Source organism: Emys orbicularis, chromosome 2, assembly GCF_028017835.1.
Source record: "Emys orbicularis isolate rEmyOrb1 chromosome 2, rEmyOrb1.hap1, whole genome shotgun sequence".
Classification (NCBI taxonomy): Eukaryota; Metazoa; Chordata; order Testudines; family Emydidae; genus Emys; species Emys orbicularis.
In genome coordinates this window covers 287818557-287839102 of record NC_088684.1, presented here as the reverse complement: position 1 = coordinate 287839102, position 20546 = coordinate 287818557, and the positions used below count along the sequence as shown (strand labels likewise).

Sequence of the window (20546 nt, the reverse complement as noted above, 5' to 3'; positions counted from 1 at the left end):
GTTATCATGTCCCCTCTCAGTTTTCTTTTCTCCAGACTAAACAAACCCAATTTTTTTCAATCTTCCCTCATAGGTCATGTTTTCTAGACCTTTAATCCTCCCCTGCTTCCTCCTGGATCCCAATGTGTTAGTGACTTACTGCTGTTCATCTCATCTCTGTTCATCTCGGGGTTTGGTGGGGAAAGGGGAGCCAAGGCTGTGTTCCTCCCCACCAAACTGTTCCTGGGGCAGGGGGGAGTAAGCAGGCAAGTAGTGCCAGGGATAGCCTAGGTCTGGGTAGTTTGTGTAGCATTGTAAGAGGGGTTCTTCTTCCCCCGCATGGCCATGCAGTCCAAGTCACTCTCTACCCTGCTGTGAGCACAACATGACGGCTAGACTATGCCGCACTGTGAGGTTGGGGAACCACTGTGAGGCTTGAGGACCTCAGTCTGAGGGCATGTAACTCTGTCCCTCAGGTGGCTCTTGCTCATATGGAATAAGACGACTCCTGCCACCAGCTAACAGAGTTCCTCCTTTAACACAGGTTGTAGAAGCTTGTGCCTTTGGTCCTGAGTTCTGTTCCCAAACCTACTGGCGCTTGCAGCTGTACGCTCTTAGCGTGCGGTGCATACTGTTGGCAGCAGTGAGGAGCGGCCACGCTGGCCACCCTGCTCCTGCTCAGGTTTGGCCAGGCCGGCCCTCTGTCGTGACCAGGGGAAATAGCAGGGCCAAAGTTGAGTGAGTGGTGGTGCAATCTGGTTAAAGGAGGTCTCAGAGCTGCGCTGCTCAGGATTAACCCTGCGGCCTCTGTGCACCAGGTCGCAACACCACTCGCTGACTGTACATGCCTCCCCCCCACCCCATCACAACAGACAGAGGGGCCGCGGGGCCAAACCACAGTGGGCGCACTGGGCAGTGGGGCAGCCAGCGCTGCTGCTCCTCGCCGCTGCTGTGGGTCTGGCTCCTGGGTCAGGGCTCTCCTTCTGGGGCCTGTGCAGCCTTGCACTACTTTCTGCAGCCCGTGTGCCCTCTCAGGGATGGGGAGTGATGCTGCCCCAGGGCAGGCTGGGAGGGAAAGCAGGGGCTGAGGGTGATAGCGCCTCGCCTGCTGAGTCTGTGGGGCCAGCAGCTGCAGTGGGAGTGTCTCCACAAGGTTGAGGGTACGTACCACGGGAACAATTTCTTAGGGTGCCCCTGCCCACCCCATCATTACGCTGAGCCTGGTGGACTGCTATGAAGTGGTTCTGCAGTGTCACTTGTATCAGAGAGATTGAATTCATAGATTTGAGGCGAGAAGGACCTAGCTTCAGATCATCTGGTCTGATCCCTGCACATCGTCAATTATTACAATAGGCTTTTCCCAGCTCCTCAGTAGTCTCGATAGCTCTGCTGTGATGCTAAGTGAATTCCTGAAGTCTGTGGATCACCTCCTTTCTGATTCCTACCGTTCATAGGACTGTGCAGCAGGGAAATGTGAAGGGAGGGGAGTGCATCTAAACCTTTGACTTAATTATCCTTAACTAAGAAGGAGCAGTAAAGGACATGGATATAAGGATGGAATTAGGCAGAAGACATTTGTACCCTAGATCACTGGATTGTCCCTGCTGAAGGGAAAGGAGAGACATATTTGCACGCCAGGCTTCTGTAATTTTAAACTTGTGCTTCGGTTCCTTCCAGTGACAGGGCTGTACAGTTCCTATGCCAGCCACTGGCCTGTGGATACGTATCAAGGGTGGTAAACGGAGTAGAGAGGTCAGCAACTTCATTAGCAGTTTGAACAGGAGATTTCACTCTGACATAATGGTGGCAGCTTTCCTCTTAATCCTTATGTTAGGCCCCGGGGGTTAATTATACACCAGCAAATCATAGCAGCGTGCTAACAATTCTGCAGCTGCAGCTGCGATGGCATTTCAGCGACGAGCCCCTGATCTCCTATTTCTTCCTAGTCCTCCCTCTGACACGTCCACTGTCATCCTGGGAAGGTATTTCCTGTGTGCTGCTATCCTGATTTCCCACGTATCTGCAAGCTGAGCTAAATCCTGCACAACGGCCATTGTCTACCCAACATGCCGTGCTTCCTATTGACACAGAAAGGGACTTCGCTTGCCATGGCGCTTTGATTTTTTTTCATGTCATTTATGCACAGGGTTTTGTGATCTACCATCTGTTGCTGGCTTAACCCATTTGGGTCCCCTTGGAGCTCCTTCTTTCTTTTTAAAATTCAATTTAATTATCTTTAACCCCTTGTGCCAGGCTGCAGATGCTGTCCTCTGTGTACAGGAACTTCCTGGGTGATGAGGAGGAATATCTCCATGGCCCAGCCACCCTTACACCCAGCAGACGAGGATACCTGACTGGGCAGGAGCAGGGCCAGAGGAAGTGTGGAACTCATGACCGCAGGAGTTTTCTCATAGGAACATGGAGGGGAAGGATGGTCATGTGGTTAAGGCTTCCATAGAATATCAGGGTTGGAAGGGCCCTCAGGAGGTCATCTAGTCCAACCCCCTGCTCAAAGCAGGACCAATCCCCAGACAGATTTTTACCCCAGTTCCCAAATGGCCCCTTAAGGATTGAACTCACAACCCTGGGTTTAGCAGGCCAATGCTCAAACCACTCAGCTATCCCTGCTCCATGGGGGACAGGCGATCCCAAATTCCACTTACTGTGGGTTTTGTTGCACCTTCCTCTGAAGCATGAAAGCATCTATTGCCGGCTATTGCTAGGGCTGGGGTGTTAGACTAGTTGGGCCAGGGATCTGGTTGAGCCTGCTAGTTCTCGTAGGCTAGGCCTCAGGAGATTGGGGTTCAATTCATGGCTGTGCCACAGACTTTTTGGGGCAGGTCGTTTAATCTCTGTGAGCCTTAGTTCCCCATGCATTAAATGGTGATGATAATACTCCCTTTGGCAGTCTTGTCAGTTCAGTGGGGCAGGGGTTTTCTCTCATTGTGTCTGTATACGGCATCCAGCATACTGGGGCCCTTCTCTCAGTTGGGCCCTCTAAGTGCTACTGTACTGTAAATAACAATCACATTCAGATGCAATTGCAGTAAATGAGAGCACCTGTTGCATGTATCTGGGAACAGAACTCCCTCTGTATTATTGTGTTTGACTTTACTTCATTAATTTTCTAGTGTTCTGCCCTGCCATCTCTATACAGTCTATTTATTCCCCTGATGCTTGCTACCTAGTGCTAATTTGTCACTGGTATTTCTCATCTTTTTCTGCCCCTGGCTACGCATGTTGCATTGTCTTACCGCTCCGGTGACTTTCAGTGGAGCAGTGTTTGGATTTTTAAAAACGCCAGTGCTTCTGACCCTCTGGGGACATAAACGTCATGCCTCCAATCAAGAAATAAAAATATTCAGCGCCCCAGGCTGTGTCTCGCATAAATATATTTTAAAAGTCTGTGCTGCTTTTAAAAATGTTCCTCACTCTAAATACACAGCAGGTTCCGTAAAGATCCGAACCGCGACATACTCCAGCAGAATGTAAGTGCGCCACACATGCTACCAATACCCCATCCCCCGAAATGCATTCTCAGTCTTGTTAAGGCCCAGCTGTTGCAAATTCTTGTGCACGTGCTCAACTTAAAGCATGTGAGTGGCCCTTTTGACGTCACCCGAGCTACTCAGCGTGGTTAAAGTTAGGCAGGATCAGGGCCTTAATCACGCTCATGCACTCTTGATATTGTTTAGTTAGTTCATTATGATTTGTACTGGGCTAGCACCCAGGAAGCCCGGAGAAAGGATCAGGGATTCAGTATGCTACGCACAAGGACAGTCTTTGCCCCAGAGACGTTATGGTCTGAGAGGCAGCAGGTGGACAGGCAGGGGGGAGGATGAGGTAACAGTGAAGAGTTTACCAGAAAAAATGGAAGTCTCGGCACTATTGTTTATCTTGTGTTCATGTGGGTGCTTTCTTTCTCCGTCTTCCCCACCGCGCCACAATTCCAGGCATGCCCACTCATGCTTTCTCTCTCTACAGATCCCTGCACCAACCTGTCATTCGGTACGCATCCTTTCTTAACAGGGTGTGTTTTGAAAACAGAGCGGGGAGAAGTCTCACTATTTTATGTTGTTGTGGTAGCGCCTGACAGCCCCAGTCGTGGGCCAGGATCTCTCTGTGCTAGGTGCTGTACAAACAGAACAAAGACATTCCCTGACCAGAAGAGCTTGCAATTTAAGTATAAGGGAATGTCTACACTTAAATTGCTACAGCAACAAGTGCAACTGTAGCACTTTAGCGTAGACACTACGTATGCCGCAGGGAGGGGGTCTCCCATCAGTGTAGGTAATCTACCATACCAAGAGGCGGTAGCTGGGTCAATGGAAGAATTCTTCCATTGACCTAGTACTGTCTACACTAGGGGGTTAGGTCAGAATAGCTGCATCTCTCAGGGGTGCGGATTTTTTCATATCCCTGCGACACATAGCTATGCCAATGTAAGTTCCAGTTTAGACCAGCCCAGAGACAGTCAACAGGTGGATACAGGCTGGCAGACAGAAGAGCAGAAGGAAAATGAGATGACACTGGTGAGCATCGTGGGCAGTAGTCTTAGCATCCCAGCTGTCTAACCATCGTTGGGCTTTTTGTTGTAGGCATCTTGGGAAAGGAGTTTTAAGGAGGATTTTAAGGCGGAAATGAGGTGGCTTTGTGGAGGGTTCTGGGGAGCTCCTCCCAAGCATGAGACACTGCATGGGAGAAAGCACAAAGGTGTTTGTTTGAAGGTTTAACAAGTGGGCATTGAAGGCTGGCATTGTTGGCTGATCAGAGGCAGGAATCAATGTTTCAGTAGCATGTGAGAAGTGTTAGGTAGCTTGGGATAGGCTGTGGAGGGCCTCGAAAATAAAGGCAAGTAGCTTGTGTTTGTTCAACTGATTCTTTAATTTGTTTGAATTATTTCCATTGGCCAGCTATTCAAATGGCTTTGCATTTTGTACTTCCCTTGGTAGTTTTCATATAGAATCATAGACATCTTGCACTGGAAGGGATCTCAAGAAGTCCACCCCCTAGCTGAGGCAGGATTAATGCACATGTGCTACTGACACATGCCACAACTTACCAAAGGCAAACAATGAAGATTTGCGGTGGGCATTGTATACTGACTCATATCTTTCCCTTCTTCCACCATTAGGAGCATCAGATGCCTGCGAAATATTATCCACTGGAACCTGATCACCACGTTCATTCTGCGGAATGTGATGTGGTTCCTGCTTCAGATGGTTGATCATAACATACATGAAAGCAATGAGGTATGTGATGTGGCTACGGTATCCACTTGTCATGGGCACACTGAATTATTTATTTAGATGTATAAAAATACTAAAAAGGGTAGCATCCATATGCTCTCTGCACCCTTAAAATAACTTTAAAAAGTTTGAGTGCATAAACAATATGTGTTGATCAGATAAATATTCATAACTTTTCACTGTTGGTTTCCTTGCGTATTCAGTAACTTCATATAGTGCATTATGGTCTAAGGGAATGTAATACAATCTAGTGCATTGAAAACAGATTACGGAGAGCAGTATACCCTGTCCATCTGTCTATCCCATTATATAGAAGCATTGATGCCTCTAATGAGTAAAGTGGTTTTATATTTACTCCTGTGTCTTTAGCAAATTATCTGATACTCTGGCTCATGCAAATATCTGCATTAAATTCAAGTATCCAGGGGGTAGCTGTGTTAGTCTGTATCCACAAAAACAATGAGGAGGCTGGTGGCACCTTAAAGACTAACAGATTTATTTGGGCATAAGCTTTCGTGGGTAAAAAAACCACTTCTTCAGATGCCCCCACATCTGAAGAAGTAGGTTTTTTACCCACGAAAGCTTATGCCCAAATAAATCTGTTAGTCTTTAAGGTGCCACCGGACTCCTTGTTGCATTAAATTCATTGTCATGTCAGTAAGTGATGTGACATTTATCAACTTGGTCATTCGGGGCCTGATTCACCTCTCATGACTGACTTTGAGAAGGACTTTACCCACTCGAATCACTGGGACGATTGCAGAGTTAGGAGTCATTCAGCGTGAACAAGAGTAGGAGTATTGGGCCCTTGAATAATAATAATAATACATAGCTCTTTTATGGGGATTTTCATCAATACATCTCAAAGTGCTTTATAAAGGAGGTCAGTATCATTCTCCCCAGGTTACAGTAAGGCTTGGAATACTGGAAAAGTTCCGGAAGCCTGGAAGAAAGATAAAGTCGCCAATATTTAAAAAGAGTAAACAGGGTGACCCAGAGAATTATAGGCTGGTCAGTCTGATGGTGATCCTGGGCAAGATAATGGAGCAGCTGATTTGGGACTTGATTAATATAGAATGAAAGGAGGGCAATATTATTGATGCCAGCCAACATATTTTTGATGAGACTACAAGTTTAGTTGATAAAGGTAACAGTGTTGGTGTAATATACTTAAACTGCTGTAAGGCATTTGAGTGGATACTTCTGACAGTTTGATTAAAAAAACTAGAAAGATAAAATTAACATGGCATACATTAAATGGATTAAAAACTAACTAAATGATAGGCCTCAGAACGTAATTGTAAATGGGGAATCATCATCAAACAGATGTATTTCTAGTGAGGTTCCGCAGGGGTCAGTTCTTGGCTCTATGCCATTTAAAAGTTTTATGAATGATTTGGAAGAAAACATAAAAGAAAGTTTGCAGATGACATAAAAATTGGGGGAAGTGGTAAATAACGAAGAGGACTGGTCACTTATAGAGAGTGATCTGGATCACTTGATCAGCTGGGCTCAAGCAAACAATGTGTTTTAATATGGGTGAATATACACATCTCGGAAGAAAGAATGTAGGCCATACTTACAGGATGAGGGACTCTATCTTGGGAAGCAGTGACTATGAAAAAGTTCTGGGGGTCGTGGTGGATAATCAGCTGAACATGAGCTCCCAGTGTGATGCTGTGGCCAAAAGGGCAAATGCAGTCCTTGGATTCATAAAGAGGGGGATATCGAGTGGGAGTAGAGAGGTTATTTTACCTCTGTATTTGGTACTGGTGGGACCACTGCTGGAATCCTGTGTGCAGTTTTGGGTCCACAAAGCAAGAAGGATGTTGATAAATTGGAGACGGTTCAAAGAAGAGACACACAAATAATTAAAGGATTAGAAAACATGCCTTTATAGTAACAAACCCAGTCTAGGTCTACACTACGGGGGGGGGGGGGGGGGGGGGAGTCGACCTAAGATACGCAACTTCAGCTACGCGAATAGCGTAGCTGAAGTTGCGTACTTTAGGTCGACTTACCTGGCTGTGAGGACAGCGGCGAGTCGACCGCTGTCGCTACCCCGCTGACTCTGCTTCCGCCTCTCGCCGCGGTGGAGTTCCGGAGTCGACAGCAGAGCGATCGGGGCTCGATTTTATCACGTCTACACTAGACGCGATAAATCGATCCCCGATAGATCGATCGCTAGAATTCGTCCAATGCTGAGTGATTTAAAAACAACAACAAATCATCCAGGGTTTAAAATGCACTTGTATATTTTTGTTCCAGCCCTGGTGTCGGTGTATTACAACGATCTACAATTATTTTGTGGTGACCAACTTCTTCTGGATGTTTGTGGAAGGCTGCTATTTGCACACTGCGATAGTGATGACTTACTCCACAGATAAGCTGAGGAAATGGGTCTTCCTCTTCATAGGATGGTGTAAGTGCCGTGTGCTTTAGAACTCCTGTACTATAGGACAGTCAGTGTTAAAGAAGCGATATAACCAAGATTGACAAAAAAGAAATCCCGGAGAAGTGATATTTTTGTCATTCAAATCTCACCCCATTTAACAAAGGCAAATATCAGAGCAGGTTGAGTTAAATGTTGATATTTAAATATACTTTAATGTCACAGCTCAACGCAGGCCAAGGAGTGAAAGGTTATGGCTGAGGTCTGCGTCTTTCACTCGGATCATTGTGATTTTATTCCCAACCATGGCTGGGGTTAAGGCAGGAGCATCAGGTGCTGTGTGCATGACTCAGCAGTTTCAAGGGGCAGCAGTTCACAGTGGTGTTGCTTCCGGGTGATCAGCCGTCCCTAAATTGTCTGTATTTGTTTAACACCACAGTGCGCTCAGAATAGTGGGAAACAGGAGACATTGTCCCTGGCCTTACAGGCCCTTACAGCTTTAAAACAGACAAAACAAATCAGACACAAGGAAAAACACTTCAGCATGGAGTTAATTGGGCCGCTTTCCGTGCAGGAACAATGTTGCAGCTGCATTTGAGGTCACTAGGGGCTAGATTGTCTTCCTAAAACACAGCCTTTAATAAAGGGTGGTATGTGCCTGTGCAACCCCAGGAGAGGCATGGGGAAGGAAATGTGGCTCCTAGCTTGTTCCCAGGAATTAGTAATCTATGGGTGTTCTAATTAAATTACTACCCCCAGCTCAGCTCTGCTGGCCGGAGCATGAAGTGGCCTGGCCACTGCCAATCCTCCTCCCCTCCTCCCCACCACTGAGCAAGCAGTGCCCTGACCCCTTTGTGGCTGCATCACAGGTCCTAGTAGCTTGCCTGGTCCATGACTCTAGTCCTGAGACATCTAGGTCTCTGATTGAGCACACCCTTCCTCTCGCCCTTTTAGATCCTTTCCTGTGCCTGTCACTCTGCCCTACTTTCTGCTTCGCCTCTGGCAAATCTCACATCCAGTTCTCTGATCTCCACTGAGGCTTTGGCCAGGAATAGCCAAAGGTCCTTATCCAGCAACAAGGGCATGGACGCTTCCATCCCATCCCATCCCCGTGAGAACGGAAAGCACGATGTCTTCTTGAGTCATTGAACAAGGAGAAAGAACACGGAAGAAGTGGGCTGTAGCCCACGAAAGCTTATGCTCTAATAAATTTGTTAGTCTCTAAGGTGCCACAAGTACTCCTGTTCTTTTTGCGGATACAGACTAACACGGCTGCTACTCTGAACAAGGAGAATGTGTCTTCTCAGGAGGGCAGGGCAGATCCCCAGAGTCACAGCCCAAAGCATACTTGATCTTTACATGTGCACCTTAATCCTATCCCTGCTGGCCTCCGCTGCAGAGGCTACGCCATGATGTCTCCCTACATTGGCCATAGTCTACTGAAACGTCAGCATTTTGAAGGTCAATGCGCAGCTATAGACCTCAGTTCAGCAAAGCTTATGTACCCGAATCCCATTGACTTCAATGGGAATTAAGGCCATGCTTCGCCTTGGAAAGGCTGACCTGCAATGCAGTGCAATGCTGACCTGGTAGCCAGCACACTGGGTGGCCCTGGAGATGCCTTTTGGCCTGATTTACCAGGGATGTTTGACAGCACTGAGAGAGGTCCATTTGAAAGCAGTGTACAAATCGGGCTGGAAAACTCTCCTGATTCTACTCTCCCTTACACGGGTGTGACTCCAGAGTTCACTCCCCGAAATCTCAGGGGGCACGGACACATGAGGCGGGTGTGAGTGAGAGGAGAGTTTGTCTCAGCATGACATTACTGTGTTCCAGCCATGTTACCGGGCTGGGTTCTCAGTTGCTCCCACTAAATTCAGCTGAGGATAAGAAGGGTCACAAACCAGCTGCTTGCTCCTCTGATATTGCAGCTGTTTTTGTCCCCTCCCTGTCCTGCATAGGTCAGAGGAGCTGCAGAGCTGCTGTAAACTGTGCCAGCTCCTCCAAGAATCTTTCCTGGAAGCAAGGGGTCACTGGAGCACAAGATGCTTCAGCTACGTTCCCTTTTCCCTGGGAACTTGCCTAGGGAGGGGAACGGTACAGAGCTGACTACACTAACTCTACGTCCCCTTGAGATTCCTTCTTTGTGATGGGAATTCTCCACCAGCCAGCTACTCATCAGCTTGTGCCAAGGGACTGGCACAAAATAAACATTATGAGGGCAAGGATCTGGCCCACTGCGTCTGGGCACAAAGTACAGATAAAGCAGTAGGAGTGAAAGCAGAGGCAACAGCCCGGCAGGGACAGGAAGCTTACAGATGTATTAAATTCCCAGTGAGCAATGGTGCATCTGCCTTAATGCATTCCAGGTTAGTGGGAGAAAGACATGCAAAGCAAACACATGGCTTAATGGGATTTCAGAATCATTTATTTAAAAAAAGCCACCGACAGGACACATGGTGTGTTGGAGGTCATGGAACACACCAGTGGAGCTGGGAGAAATTGCATTCTTCAGAGACTTCCAGAATAACATCTGAACTAGGCAAGAGCTAAACCTTGAGAGAATTCCTCCACGTTGCCCTCTACCTTGGGACGGTTAATTTCAGAGCTTCCCACCCAATCCATATGGTGCAGCAGAACCATAAGGAGGTTGCAGCCTGGTAATACAACTCAGATAATAAAACCCCCAGAAAGCTCAACCTGCCTTTAAGATATCGCGCGGAACGAAGAAAACATTTTATGATTCGTCCAGAACCTCCTGCTGTTTCTTAAGTAGCTTTTCAATTTTTCTGTAATTGTTGTAATAATCTGCCTCTTATCGAACAATGGCACTAAAACTGTGAAAAGCTCTTGTCTTGCTAGGACTTCTATTCCTTTTACATAAAACTAGTTAGCAGATGCATGAGGTCTATAGCCCATGGCCAAAGGCAGGTATCAACGTTATTCCTTATACTCCCCGCCCCCAACACACACACACACACACACTGACTGACAGTGTTCTGTATGTGTGTGTGGATTGTGACTTACTCTTGATCTTTTTTTTTTTTTTTTTTTAGGTATTCCTTGTCCGATCATTGTTGCCTGGGCCATTGGCAAGCTCTATTATGAAAATGAACAGTAAGTAATGTTAACGATTTTATTTACATAAACAAGTTACCAGCCAGCATAAACATATCCAGTGCCGGAAACAATTATGTTAAAAGTTACATAGACTGTGGAGATGAAAACTAACAGATGTGGCTGTCTCATTCCCATTGATCTTCAGAATCGACAACTTCAAAAAGTTCTGACCTCAGCTTGAGTGAACACCCCGAAGTTAAAAGGCTTATCTAAAATTCCTGGGCCAAATCCCGAAATCCTTCCTGAATAGCTTTTATTCAGGTAAAACTCCTTCAGTGGGACTGAGTTAAAACGACTGAGTTAAGGATTTGGCCTTTTGAGATCACAGAACTAGGCTGTAAAAAGAACAGGAGTACTTGTGGCATCTTAGAGCCTAACAAATTTATTTGAGCATAAGCTTTCGTGGGCTACAGCCCACTTCATCGGATGCATGTAGGTTGTAAAGGTTCCAAGAACAGTCTTCATGGTATTGCAGCTTAATCATATTAAACAAAGGGCCCACATACTGGCTTTGATCCCGCGCAGCGCTGGTGTTATACATATAAGGACAAGGTAAAATGTGACGGGCAGGGTGGGAAGCACAAGGGAATCTGATTTGACATTGAGAGCAATTGTACAGAGCCCAGTTATCCCTGCCTAGTAGCAAGAATAATTCTGCTGCATTAACAAATAGGAATCACGCTTCAGCTCCATATCCTCACAGATGCACCCATTCCCTGTCCATGCTCCATTCCTTTTTGCCCCGTATGCTAGCAAATAAGGCAGTGGCCACACAAGGGGGTTGCATTAGTATCACTCAGTATGGAGGATGATGCCTAGTGCTTAGTCTTTCTTGCCCTCCGATATAGCTAGCTTCCATTCACATTTGCACTGGCGTACAATAACCTTGCACAACCTGCAATGCCCCATGAACAGACTTTTGAGATCAATGCCATGACTTCAAATGATTTTATATTGGGCAAGACCACAAAGCATCCAGTCATCTGCCCACCCGACTAGTATCCGGAAATGCTTATGAGCTGGAGCATGAAACATTCTGTAATGTCAGGCACCCATCAGAGAGGCCGAGGATACATGTACTTCTGCACTCTATCAGAGACTGAGATATCAGATGCTGGTCTCCAGAAGATCTTACCCATACAATCATGCAGATACAATAAAGCTCATATAAATGAATAGCTGATAAGGGAATAAAGCTGTTCTGTTCTTCACATTTATATTAATGGTATACACAGGGTAAGACTTAGCATACCTTAATGAACTAAAACAAAAGCAAGAGATGAATTGTTTGCCAGTGCTTTGCTGATTGCTATAAATATGCACGCATTTTCTATGACATTACGTTTGTTTAATCAGGTGGTATAGCTAATAACTCCTACTAAACAGAAAAATTAAAGCACAGATCAAAATGTTTTTTAATCAAAAGTCTACTTAACTCTAACTCCTTCTGGATGAGTCAGCCCAGATGTTCAGACTACATTCTGTTCGTGACGGCTCCAGAAGTCTTTCCATGTGCCGAAAAGATACAGAAATAATGGCTGAAATGTGAAATACATAAATCTGTGCCAATGTAAGGCTAAGAGTAAAACTTGATTCTTTGTTTTTGAGAAATTAAGTGGAATCAGCTCTGCCAAGCCAGGCTGACTCTTATGATCACATGGGATGTGCTCAGCCTATTCAGACATGGAGAAATAACATGTGACTTCTCCCATGTGATTTAACCTAACAAACCAAATTCAGATGTGAAATACAGAACAAACAGCAGCCTCCAAAAATATTCAGATAAACGGGGGGGGGGGGGGGGAGAAAGGAGGGGGAGGAATCTCCAAAAGTTCCTATGGACTGTTCAAAGTCAAGGACAAAATGTGACCATATTGCTATTAGTTTGGGGAAGCAATTTGAAATATAACCAAGGCGGATTGGAAGTACTTTTGTGGTTCAAGCTGTGTAGCTATAAAGATAATAAAATCAATAAGATTACAGCCACAAGGAAGAATAGATATGCTTAAATAATGAATGATTCCCTGAAACCAAATGAAAAGCTCCTGATTTCACCTGCATTAGAGCCTTTGATCAACATAGGGAAAAATCTAATTTAGGATTATTGAGAACATCTTGTCCAGTGATTAACTCTGTGGTAGAATCTGGCTACCCTCCAGAAGAGAAGTACTATAGGCACCATGTAAAAACAACCAACAAGTGATGAAGAGCTACTTCTATAGCAATTTCAGTGATGGACAATCTGTAAGGATAAGAGCAGTAATAAAAGTCTCATTAACAATGATGAAAGGACAGTGATATTTGAGTTATGTAAAGTCCTATCAGGGAAGCATGGGGGAATATTAATTAGCATTATTCAGTGTGCAGGTGTTCCTATTTCTTTCATCCTAACGAGATCTACTCAATGGCTTGTCCTCCCTGACATTGAAAAAGCTTTTGTTTGTTCTTGGAGGAGGGTGGAAGGAGGCAGGGAATGGGTGGAGTGCATATGTTGTTATAGCAGTTTTTTCATGGCTCTCCACTACAGATATAATTGTCATACCCACCCTATCGAAAAACCCAAATAAACAAAATAATAACTTCCCTGGGATTAGGAGGTGGAAGTCCCAGGGGGGTTGGTTGGTTGTTGTACACACACACACACACACACAAAAAAGCTGTGTGGCTTTCATTTCAGGATTGGGGCCTTAGTTTGGATTTAAAGGTGAAAATTAATGTAGGTAAAGGGAGAAAGTCTAGGTCACTGAATTATATCAGTTGCATTGATATATGCCACCTGATATCTACTTAATTATAAATTCTTTGGGGCAGGGATTGTCTTTTTGTTCTGTATTTTCACAGCACCTATCACAGAGGGGTCCTGGTCCATGACTGGGGCTCCTAGATACTACCTCGGTGTAGATAATGCTTTTATTCTATGAAATATGAATTCTACACTAGAATGGATGTATTGGTTCCAAAGAACTGGACCAGTTGCATTGGCAGTAACTTCTTCCCCAAAAATCTCAGGGCATTAGCTGCTGGCTCTCCACAGGCTACTCCTTGGTCTTTGAGTTCCTTCATATGCCTCAGTCAAACTCATTATTAGTCCCACTGGGATTCCTTGACTAGCACAGCCTGCTTTCCAGAAGGTCCTTTCCTGAAGGTCTCAGACAGTTCAGTTCTTTTTCCTTGGTAGCTTCCCCAAACTCCTCCAGGTCCTGGCAGCTTCACTGAAACTCTTGTTTCCTTTCCTTGATACATCCCACAATACCCTTCTCTGTCCACACACTGCTCCAGCAAGTCATTCTTTTTCTCTTCCATGTCATTTTTTGAGGGGAGTGGGGGGGTCTCACGTCCAGTTGGATAATAATTTGGGCAGCAAGAAACAGCTCTTTCCAATTGCTTCTCTCAGTGTCAAATTTTGGAAATGTTTTTGCAAATAGTTATCAGGTTGCACAAAGCTATATTGTGTGCAACCAGGAATAACATTTGAATAACTTATCAGACACCTTAGTGCAAATGATTCAAAATGATCTCATTCAATCTGATTTTATTGTGGATATCAAGCTGAGAAAAGGCGTGAATTCTGGCGTTTGAGAACTATCGCACCTGTTACATTTTTGTAATGTTTCTCTACTAAGAAAATGTTCTTCTCGATGTGTGCCATGAATGCTGTGCCATCGAGAAATATATTCTCTTAGTCTAGGAGTCATTAGCAGGCCACCCCCATATTAGAGAAGATTTTTTTTTGCCACTGCAGTTCTTAAAGTAATTCTGCTTGAATCATGCTTTCCTTCAAACCAGCTCATTTGTCTCATTTGCCTGTTATTTCTTTCTTGTCTCCTAGACTATGAGCTCCTCAGGGTAGAATCATAGAACCATAGGGTTAGAAGGGACCACAAGGGTCATCTAGTCTAATGCCCTGCCAACGATGCAGGGTAGAGATTGTTATTTACTATATGACTGTTTTGTACTATATGATTGGGGCCCCAACCTGTATCTGTCTCTGTCATCTAGATTGTAAACTCCTTGAGGGCTGGGAATGTCTTTATTTTTATGTCTTGGCTTTCTAAGCATTGTCTGTGCTTTACACATAATCAGATGTTGCAATGTACCATGGCCATAAACCAACTGACAATGTGGCCGTCTATGAAATCACCGTAGTAAATGGGAATAGAAGTCATAACTCTGAACTCCAAAAAGAACACATCACTTGGGTTACAAACTCCCATGACCCATGTAGGAGACCTTAAAGGGCTTGTGACATATTGAGGTCAGGGTTCAAGATGTCATACCCTCTTGTATGTTAGACACCGGAAACAGGAACTGGGCTACTTGGATTCCATCCACTAAAAGGTATACACAAAAGCCAGTATATGGCAGTATGAAAGTACAGGTTTAGTTTGCCATGTATCAGAGAAAGGAATTAGTTGTTCATCATTAACATAGGATTGGAAGTGAGCTCCTGGGTCATTGACACCAGTCCCTTGATATCTAAGGCAATCCTGTCACATAATCATATAACAGAAATGAAGACAAAGTAAACCCTTTGCAACGACTCTGCAGTACGTGACTCTGGTTTATTGACCTTCCGTTAACTCCCGTTGCCTTTTAACTGAAGTTCAGTGAATTTCCCTGGAATTATATTGGATGAGAATGCTTGTCAGACCAGCTAGCTTTAAATGGGTATGTCTTTGTTGCACTCTGGGGTTGGAAACTTTGCCTGTTCAAGGCCCATGGGTTGGATTCCCTGTTTACACACAACCAGGGTTTGGAAAAGTCTTCCTGTGGATTTAGAGGCCTTTGCATAAACAGACTTTCCTTGAATCATTTGTGAGCACTGAATTAGAAAGCTCAGGGGGCAGGAGGTTTCATTCAAAGGAAGAGCCCTCTTTCTGACATAGCGGGTTACAATTTGCAACATAAGTTCTGAATCTGCAGTGAGGATGCTCACATCCTCCTTTATAGCTGATCTCAAAACATTCTCATGTTTCCAGGCAAATGTTTCTAGGGTTGGCAGCCAGAAACTGAGCAGGTACATGCCTTGGCTGCCCTCAGCAAAAACTGGGGCTCGGATTTGTGTCCAGTGAAAGCTTTGAGAGGAGAAAGGTGGCGCAGTTGCATGTTGGCTATGTAATTAAACACAAGCATTTCAGGTGTATAAGTGCATATCTCCCTAAGGGGTACATAATCTGAATATGGGATATGCATGAATGTTTGTAAACCATAGTTTTTCTCTTACAGATGCTGGTTTGGAAAGGAACCAGGGAAGTACATAGACTACATATATCAAGGCCCAGTGATTCTCGTTCTTCTGGTAAGACCATGCGTGGGACTAAGAGGCAATAGTGAAATGATCTTATAGGCACCTGCTGTCTTCCAGGTGTAATTAACTAAAACAAAACAACCGGTGAACAAAACCTGGGGAAATGATCTGAGGGTTTCAGAAGAGAGCTCTGAAGGCAGGTGCGTTAGGTAACGTGCTGTGTGAGCTGGCACCTGACTGGTTAATGAAGAGCCCAGTGTAGTGTTAACAGGCTAACTTGTTGCTGTCTTACAGCGCTTCCTACCTGCAGACTTTTAGCTGCTGTTAGCCTTGGTTTACGCAGCAGCTGGTGCAAACAGGGTTGAGTCCTGCCTGACAAACATAGAACAATCTCTCTTCCCCTCCTCCACATACGCATGGGGCTAGGTGGCACTGGATGGGAAGGGGGCACAGCCAGGATAACAGTGATGTGCAGTTTCATCACATCCCAGCTACACCTCCTGGGGTGGGGATTCCGCGGAGCCCTCGATGGCCTAGGACAGAATTCCGCTTTATGCACAGGGAGCCTGGATGGTTCCAAGAGATGCAGCTGGCACCTGCCTGTGCCAATGAGGATGAATCTAGCCCCTCGTTTGTGTCCATCAGTTAATTACTGAGTTCTTGCATCTTCAAGCTAGTGGCAGTCGTGTCTGTAATGACTATCCCCCTGGGAGCTGAAATAAGCACTTAGAACGATATGACTGGTCACGTGTGGGAGCCGTGTGCTGCTTAAGCCACACTGTAGTGTAGGTGATGAAGCTCAGTATATTGCTGTTAAGATTGGAGGGGATGTCTACGCTCCAGTCATAGGTGTGATTGCAGCTCGGTTAGACGTACCTGAGCTAGCTTTGATCTAGCTAGTTCAGATACCAATAGCAGTGACATCGCAGCAGGCTGTTTCAGCATGGGTTAGCTGCCAGAGTAACTACCCCGGGCTCCAAGCAGGCTTGTACAGCCAATGCTAAACTTTATGCTGCCATGGCTTCATGGCTGCCTGTACCTGAACTGGCTAGGTTTACGCTCACTTGACCTGCAGTCACCCTCCTTACTTCCTTGATTACAGTGTGGACGTTCCATGAGGGGCAAAGAATATCCGAAATTCTCTCCAGTCTTCTCTGGGCACCCATCAACAAGTTTTTATACTAAATAAAGTATCAATTAATCTCCCTGAAACGACTTCCTCTAATTCAGCTGGCTGTCCATGTCCTTATCAGGTTTCCTCATATTATTTATACAAACAGTGTACACATTATATTTCCCACTTAGTTGTAACTGCGGTATCAACACACTTCAGACACATTGGGCCGGAGTTTCTAAAGAGCGCATCTTTAGAGCTGCTCCGAAATTTTTAGTTTAAACGTTTTTTAACCAAAAATGCTGGTTTTGGTGAAATCGAAACTTTCAAAATTGTGACCATTTAGACAACATTTTGTTTTAAAAAAACTGAAATGAAACACGTCAATAATGTGAAAAGCATCCAATTTCAGTGTTTTCAGAATGGACCTTTTCGATTTTTTGTTTTGAAACAAAATTCGTTGTTTTTATATAAAAAGTCAAAATAAAGAACGAAATGTTTTAGTTTTATTAAAAAAAATGTTTGGGTTGACACCAAAGTAAGTTTTTCAGAATTTTGTCATGTGGGAAATAATGAAACTTTTGGTTTTGTTCCATCCTGGGATGGAAAAAAAAGTCAAAATTGCAGCATTTCCTGTGACAATCCAGTTCCTGCCAAGGTCTCTCAGCTCCCATTGGGACACTGAAAAAAAGTAGCTAAGTTCTTTTGGGAAATGGCCTTTTTTTAAAAACAAAGTTCTCCCTCCCCCTCCATGCTGTTGGCATTATTGACATTTTTTAGATTTCTCATGACTTTTTTGTGTGTTTTAATAGAAGTGTTTATCAACATTTGTACTCACCAAAACTCTGGTTTTTGTTAAATGGAAAATGTGCACACTTAGCAGAAGTTGCTGCAAGTGCTCAATGCCCGGGAGTTCTCACTGCAATACTTGTGGCCATATTTTCCCATCCAATATACCAAGCTCTTCTGAAAATCTGGCCATAGATGTCACAATGGGAGCTGCTAGCTGACGAGCAGTTTTCAGAACTTTTTCCAAATGTTCACATTTTTCCTTTACTGGAAAACAGCTTTTTGGTTAATGAACAAGTTTGATTAAAAATTTCTATGGGAAAAATAACACCCAAAATCACAAAAACTTGACAGACTTCCATACAGTAGAGCCCCCGTTTCATGAACTGATAGACGAGTTCAATTTTATGAATTTCTCAGTGTTATGAACATCTCAAAATCACGGTAGATGCGGCGCTTAAGTTGCTGTATGGTGCACCGCGTTGCTTTCTTCTTGTCCTTCAGAGCAATGCAAAGCCATTTCCAGGGCATGGAAGGCATCGGAATATGAAGGGATGTCAATTTGTTGTTCACTGACCTCACTTTCACTATGTGATATTTATTTTTACTATTTTTTCATTCATAAGACGGGTGTTCGTAACATCGCGCTTCTCCTGTCATGTCACTTTTTTTTGCAAATTATTTCCATTGAGAGAAAAGTCGATTTTCCAACAACAACAAAAAGTGTTTTGTTAACCTTCTCTAATTAGTATCTTTCTGGCAAGGCAGAATAAGCTAATGTGTCTTTGTAGCTGAAGCATGGCACTGGACAAAGTGTCTTAAACTGGGACCCTGCAAACAAATGAGACTGATACCTTTTATTATCTTTACTTTTACAGCATTTGTAAATGCTCAGATGGGTCATGATCCTGCAGCTGACTTTGTGCAGATGCACATCTTGGCCTGTGCAGAGCCCCTCTGAAGTTTGTCCACATGTAGTCAATTGTAGGATCAACGCCTTGGGCTTGTGACAATTAGAAGATTGACACCTCTTGTCTCCATCCTCTATATAAAATATACTTACTTGCCATTCATAAAGCACTCTGAGATCTTCTGATGAAAGCAACTACATAAGTGCAATCTATTTTGTTGCTGTTGCATATGTTTTGTTTAATAGCCTTTGGCAAGTACAAAGTGGATAATTATAAAATGGCAGACACGTAATAGGAAGTTTAAAATTGAGTTTTCAGCTGGTAATTAAGCAATTAAATCATTAGTTATTCCACTGCATTTGCAGGCATCTACTCAAGTGATGACTAAAGCTCACAAGTGTTGTGTTTTTTGTTTGTTTGTTTTTAGATAAGGGAGTGCAGTAGATCTCATATACTTGGACTTCAATTAAGCATCTGACACAGTAGCACATGGGATGTTATTAGTTAAATTAGGGAAGATGGGGGTCAGTACAAGAACTGTAAGGTGGATAAGGAGCTGGCTAAAGGGAAGATGGCAACGGGTTGTGCTGAAAGGTGAATTGTTGGACTGGAGGGAGGTTATTAGTGAAGTTGAAGGATCAGTCTTGAGACCAATGTTGTTCAATATTTTTATTAACAACCTTGGCACAAAAAGTAGGAGTATTGCTGATGATACCATGGTGGGAAGTATCATCAATACAGAGGAAGATAGGAATGTTCTACAGGAAGATCTGGATGGCCTTGAAGATTGAAGTGACAGAAACTGGATGAAATTCAATAGCCCGAAGTCCAAAGTCATGCATTTAGGGTTTAATAATAAAAATTTCTGCTACAAAGTGGAGGCTTATCGGTTGAAAGTCACAGAGGAGGAAACAGACCTGGGTGTGTGGACTGATCACAAGATGACTATGAGCCACTAATGTAGTGTGGCTGTGAAAAAGGCAAATGCAATCCTAGAATGTATCAGGCAAGAAGAGAGAGAGAAGTATTAATGCCATTGTACACTGCACTGGTAAGACCTCATTTGGAATGTTGTGTAACATTCTGGTCACCCATGTTCAAGAAAGATGAATTCACAGTGGAAAAGGTTCAGAGAAGAACTACTAGGATGACCAGAGGAATGGAGGGCCTATTTTATGAGAGGAGACTGGAAGAGCTTGGCTTCTTTAGTGGGGGTGAAGAGCTAGTTAAGTTAAAAGACAATATTGGCACAAAAACAAATGCAACAAACTGGCTATGAACAAATTCAGGCTGGAAATTGGAAGGTTTCTAACCAGCAGAGGAGTGAGGTTCTGGAACAGCCTTCCGAATAGGAGTTGTGGGGGGCAAACAACTTAATTAATTTTGAGAGAGCTGGACAAATTCATGGGTGCGATTGTATGACAGGGTTGCTTGTGGTGGTAGGGGGAGGGCTCAACAACCCTGTGATTCTTTTAAGGTTTGTCTTATGTTCCTAAAAGCTCATGCTTCAGGATTTCAGCTGGCCACCTGCAGGGGTCAGGGGATTTCCCCCTCCCCCCACATGTATTCTTTTTCTTGTTTTGTTTTTAATCTCCTTCCTCTGAAGCATGGGAGATGGCCACAGCTGGAGATGAGACACTGGGTGAGGTAGGCTGGAGCTCTGAGATGGTACTTCGCTGGCTGGTTCTTGCTCACATGCTCAGGGTCTAACTGATCACCATATGTGGGGTCAGGAAGGAATTTT

At 44.3% G+C, this 20546-nt stretch overlaps 1 protein-coding gene across 2 annotated transcripts in view; it reads left to right on the top strand.

The window, feature by feature from the left end:
* Window positions 1-20546, top strand: part of CRHR2 (corticotropin releasing hormone receptor 2) — a 268724-nt gene that overhangs the window by 196716 nt on the left and 51462 nt on the right. For both annotated transcript variants that reach the window (XM_065399012.1, XM_065399013.1), the window contains 4 exons: window positions 5114-5231; window positions 7497-7650; window positions 10677-10737; window positions 15967-16039. In XM_065399012.1, the coding sequence (XP_065255084.1) occupies window positions 5114-5231; window positions 7497-7650; window positions 10677-10737; window positions 15967-16039 (406 nt within the window). The remainder of the gene's footprint in view (window positions 1-5113; window positions 5232-7496; window positions 7651-10676; window positions 10738-15966; window positions 16040-20546) is intronic.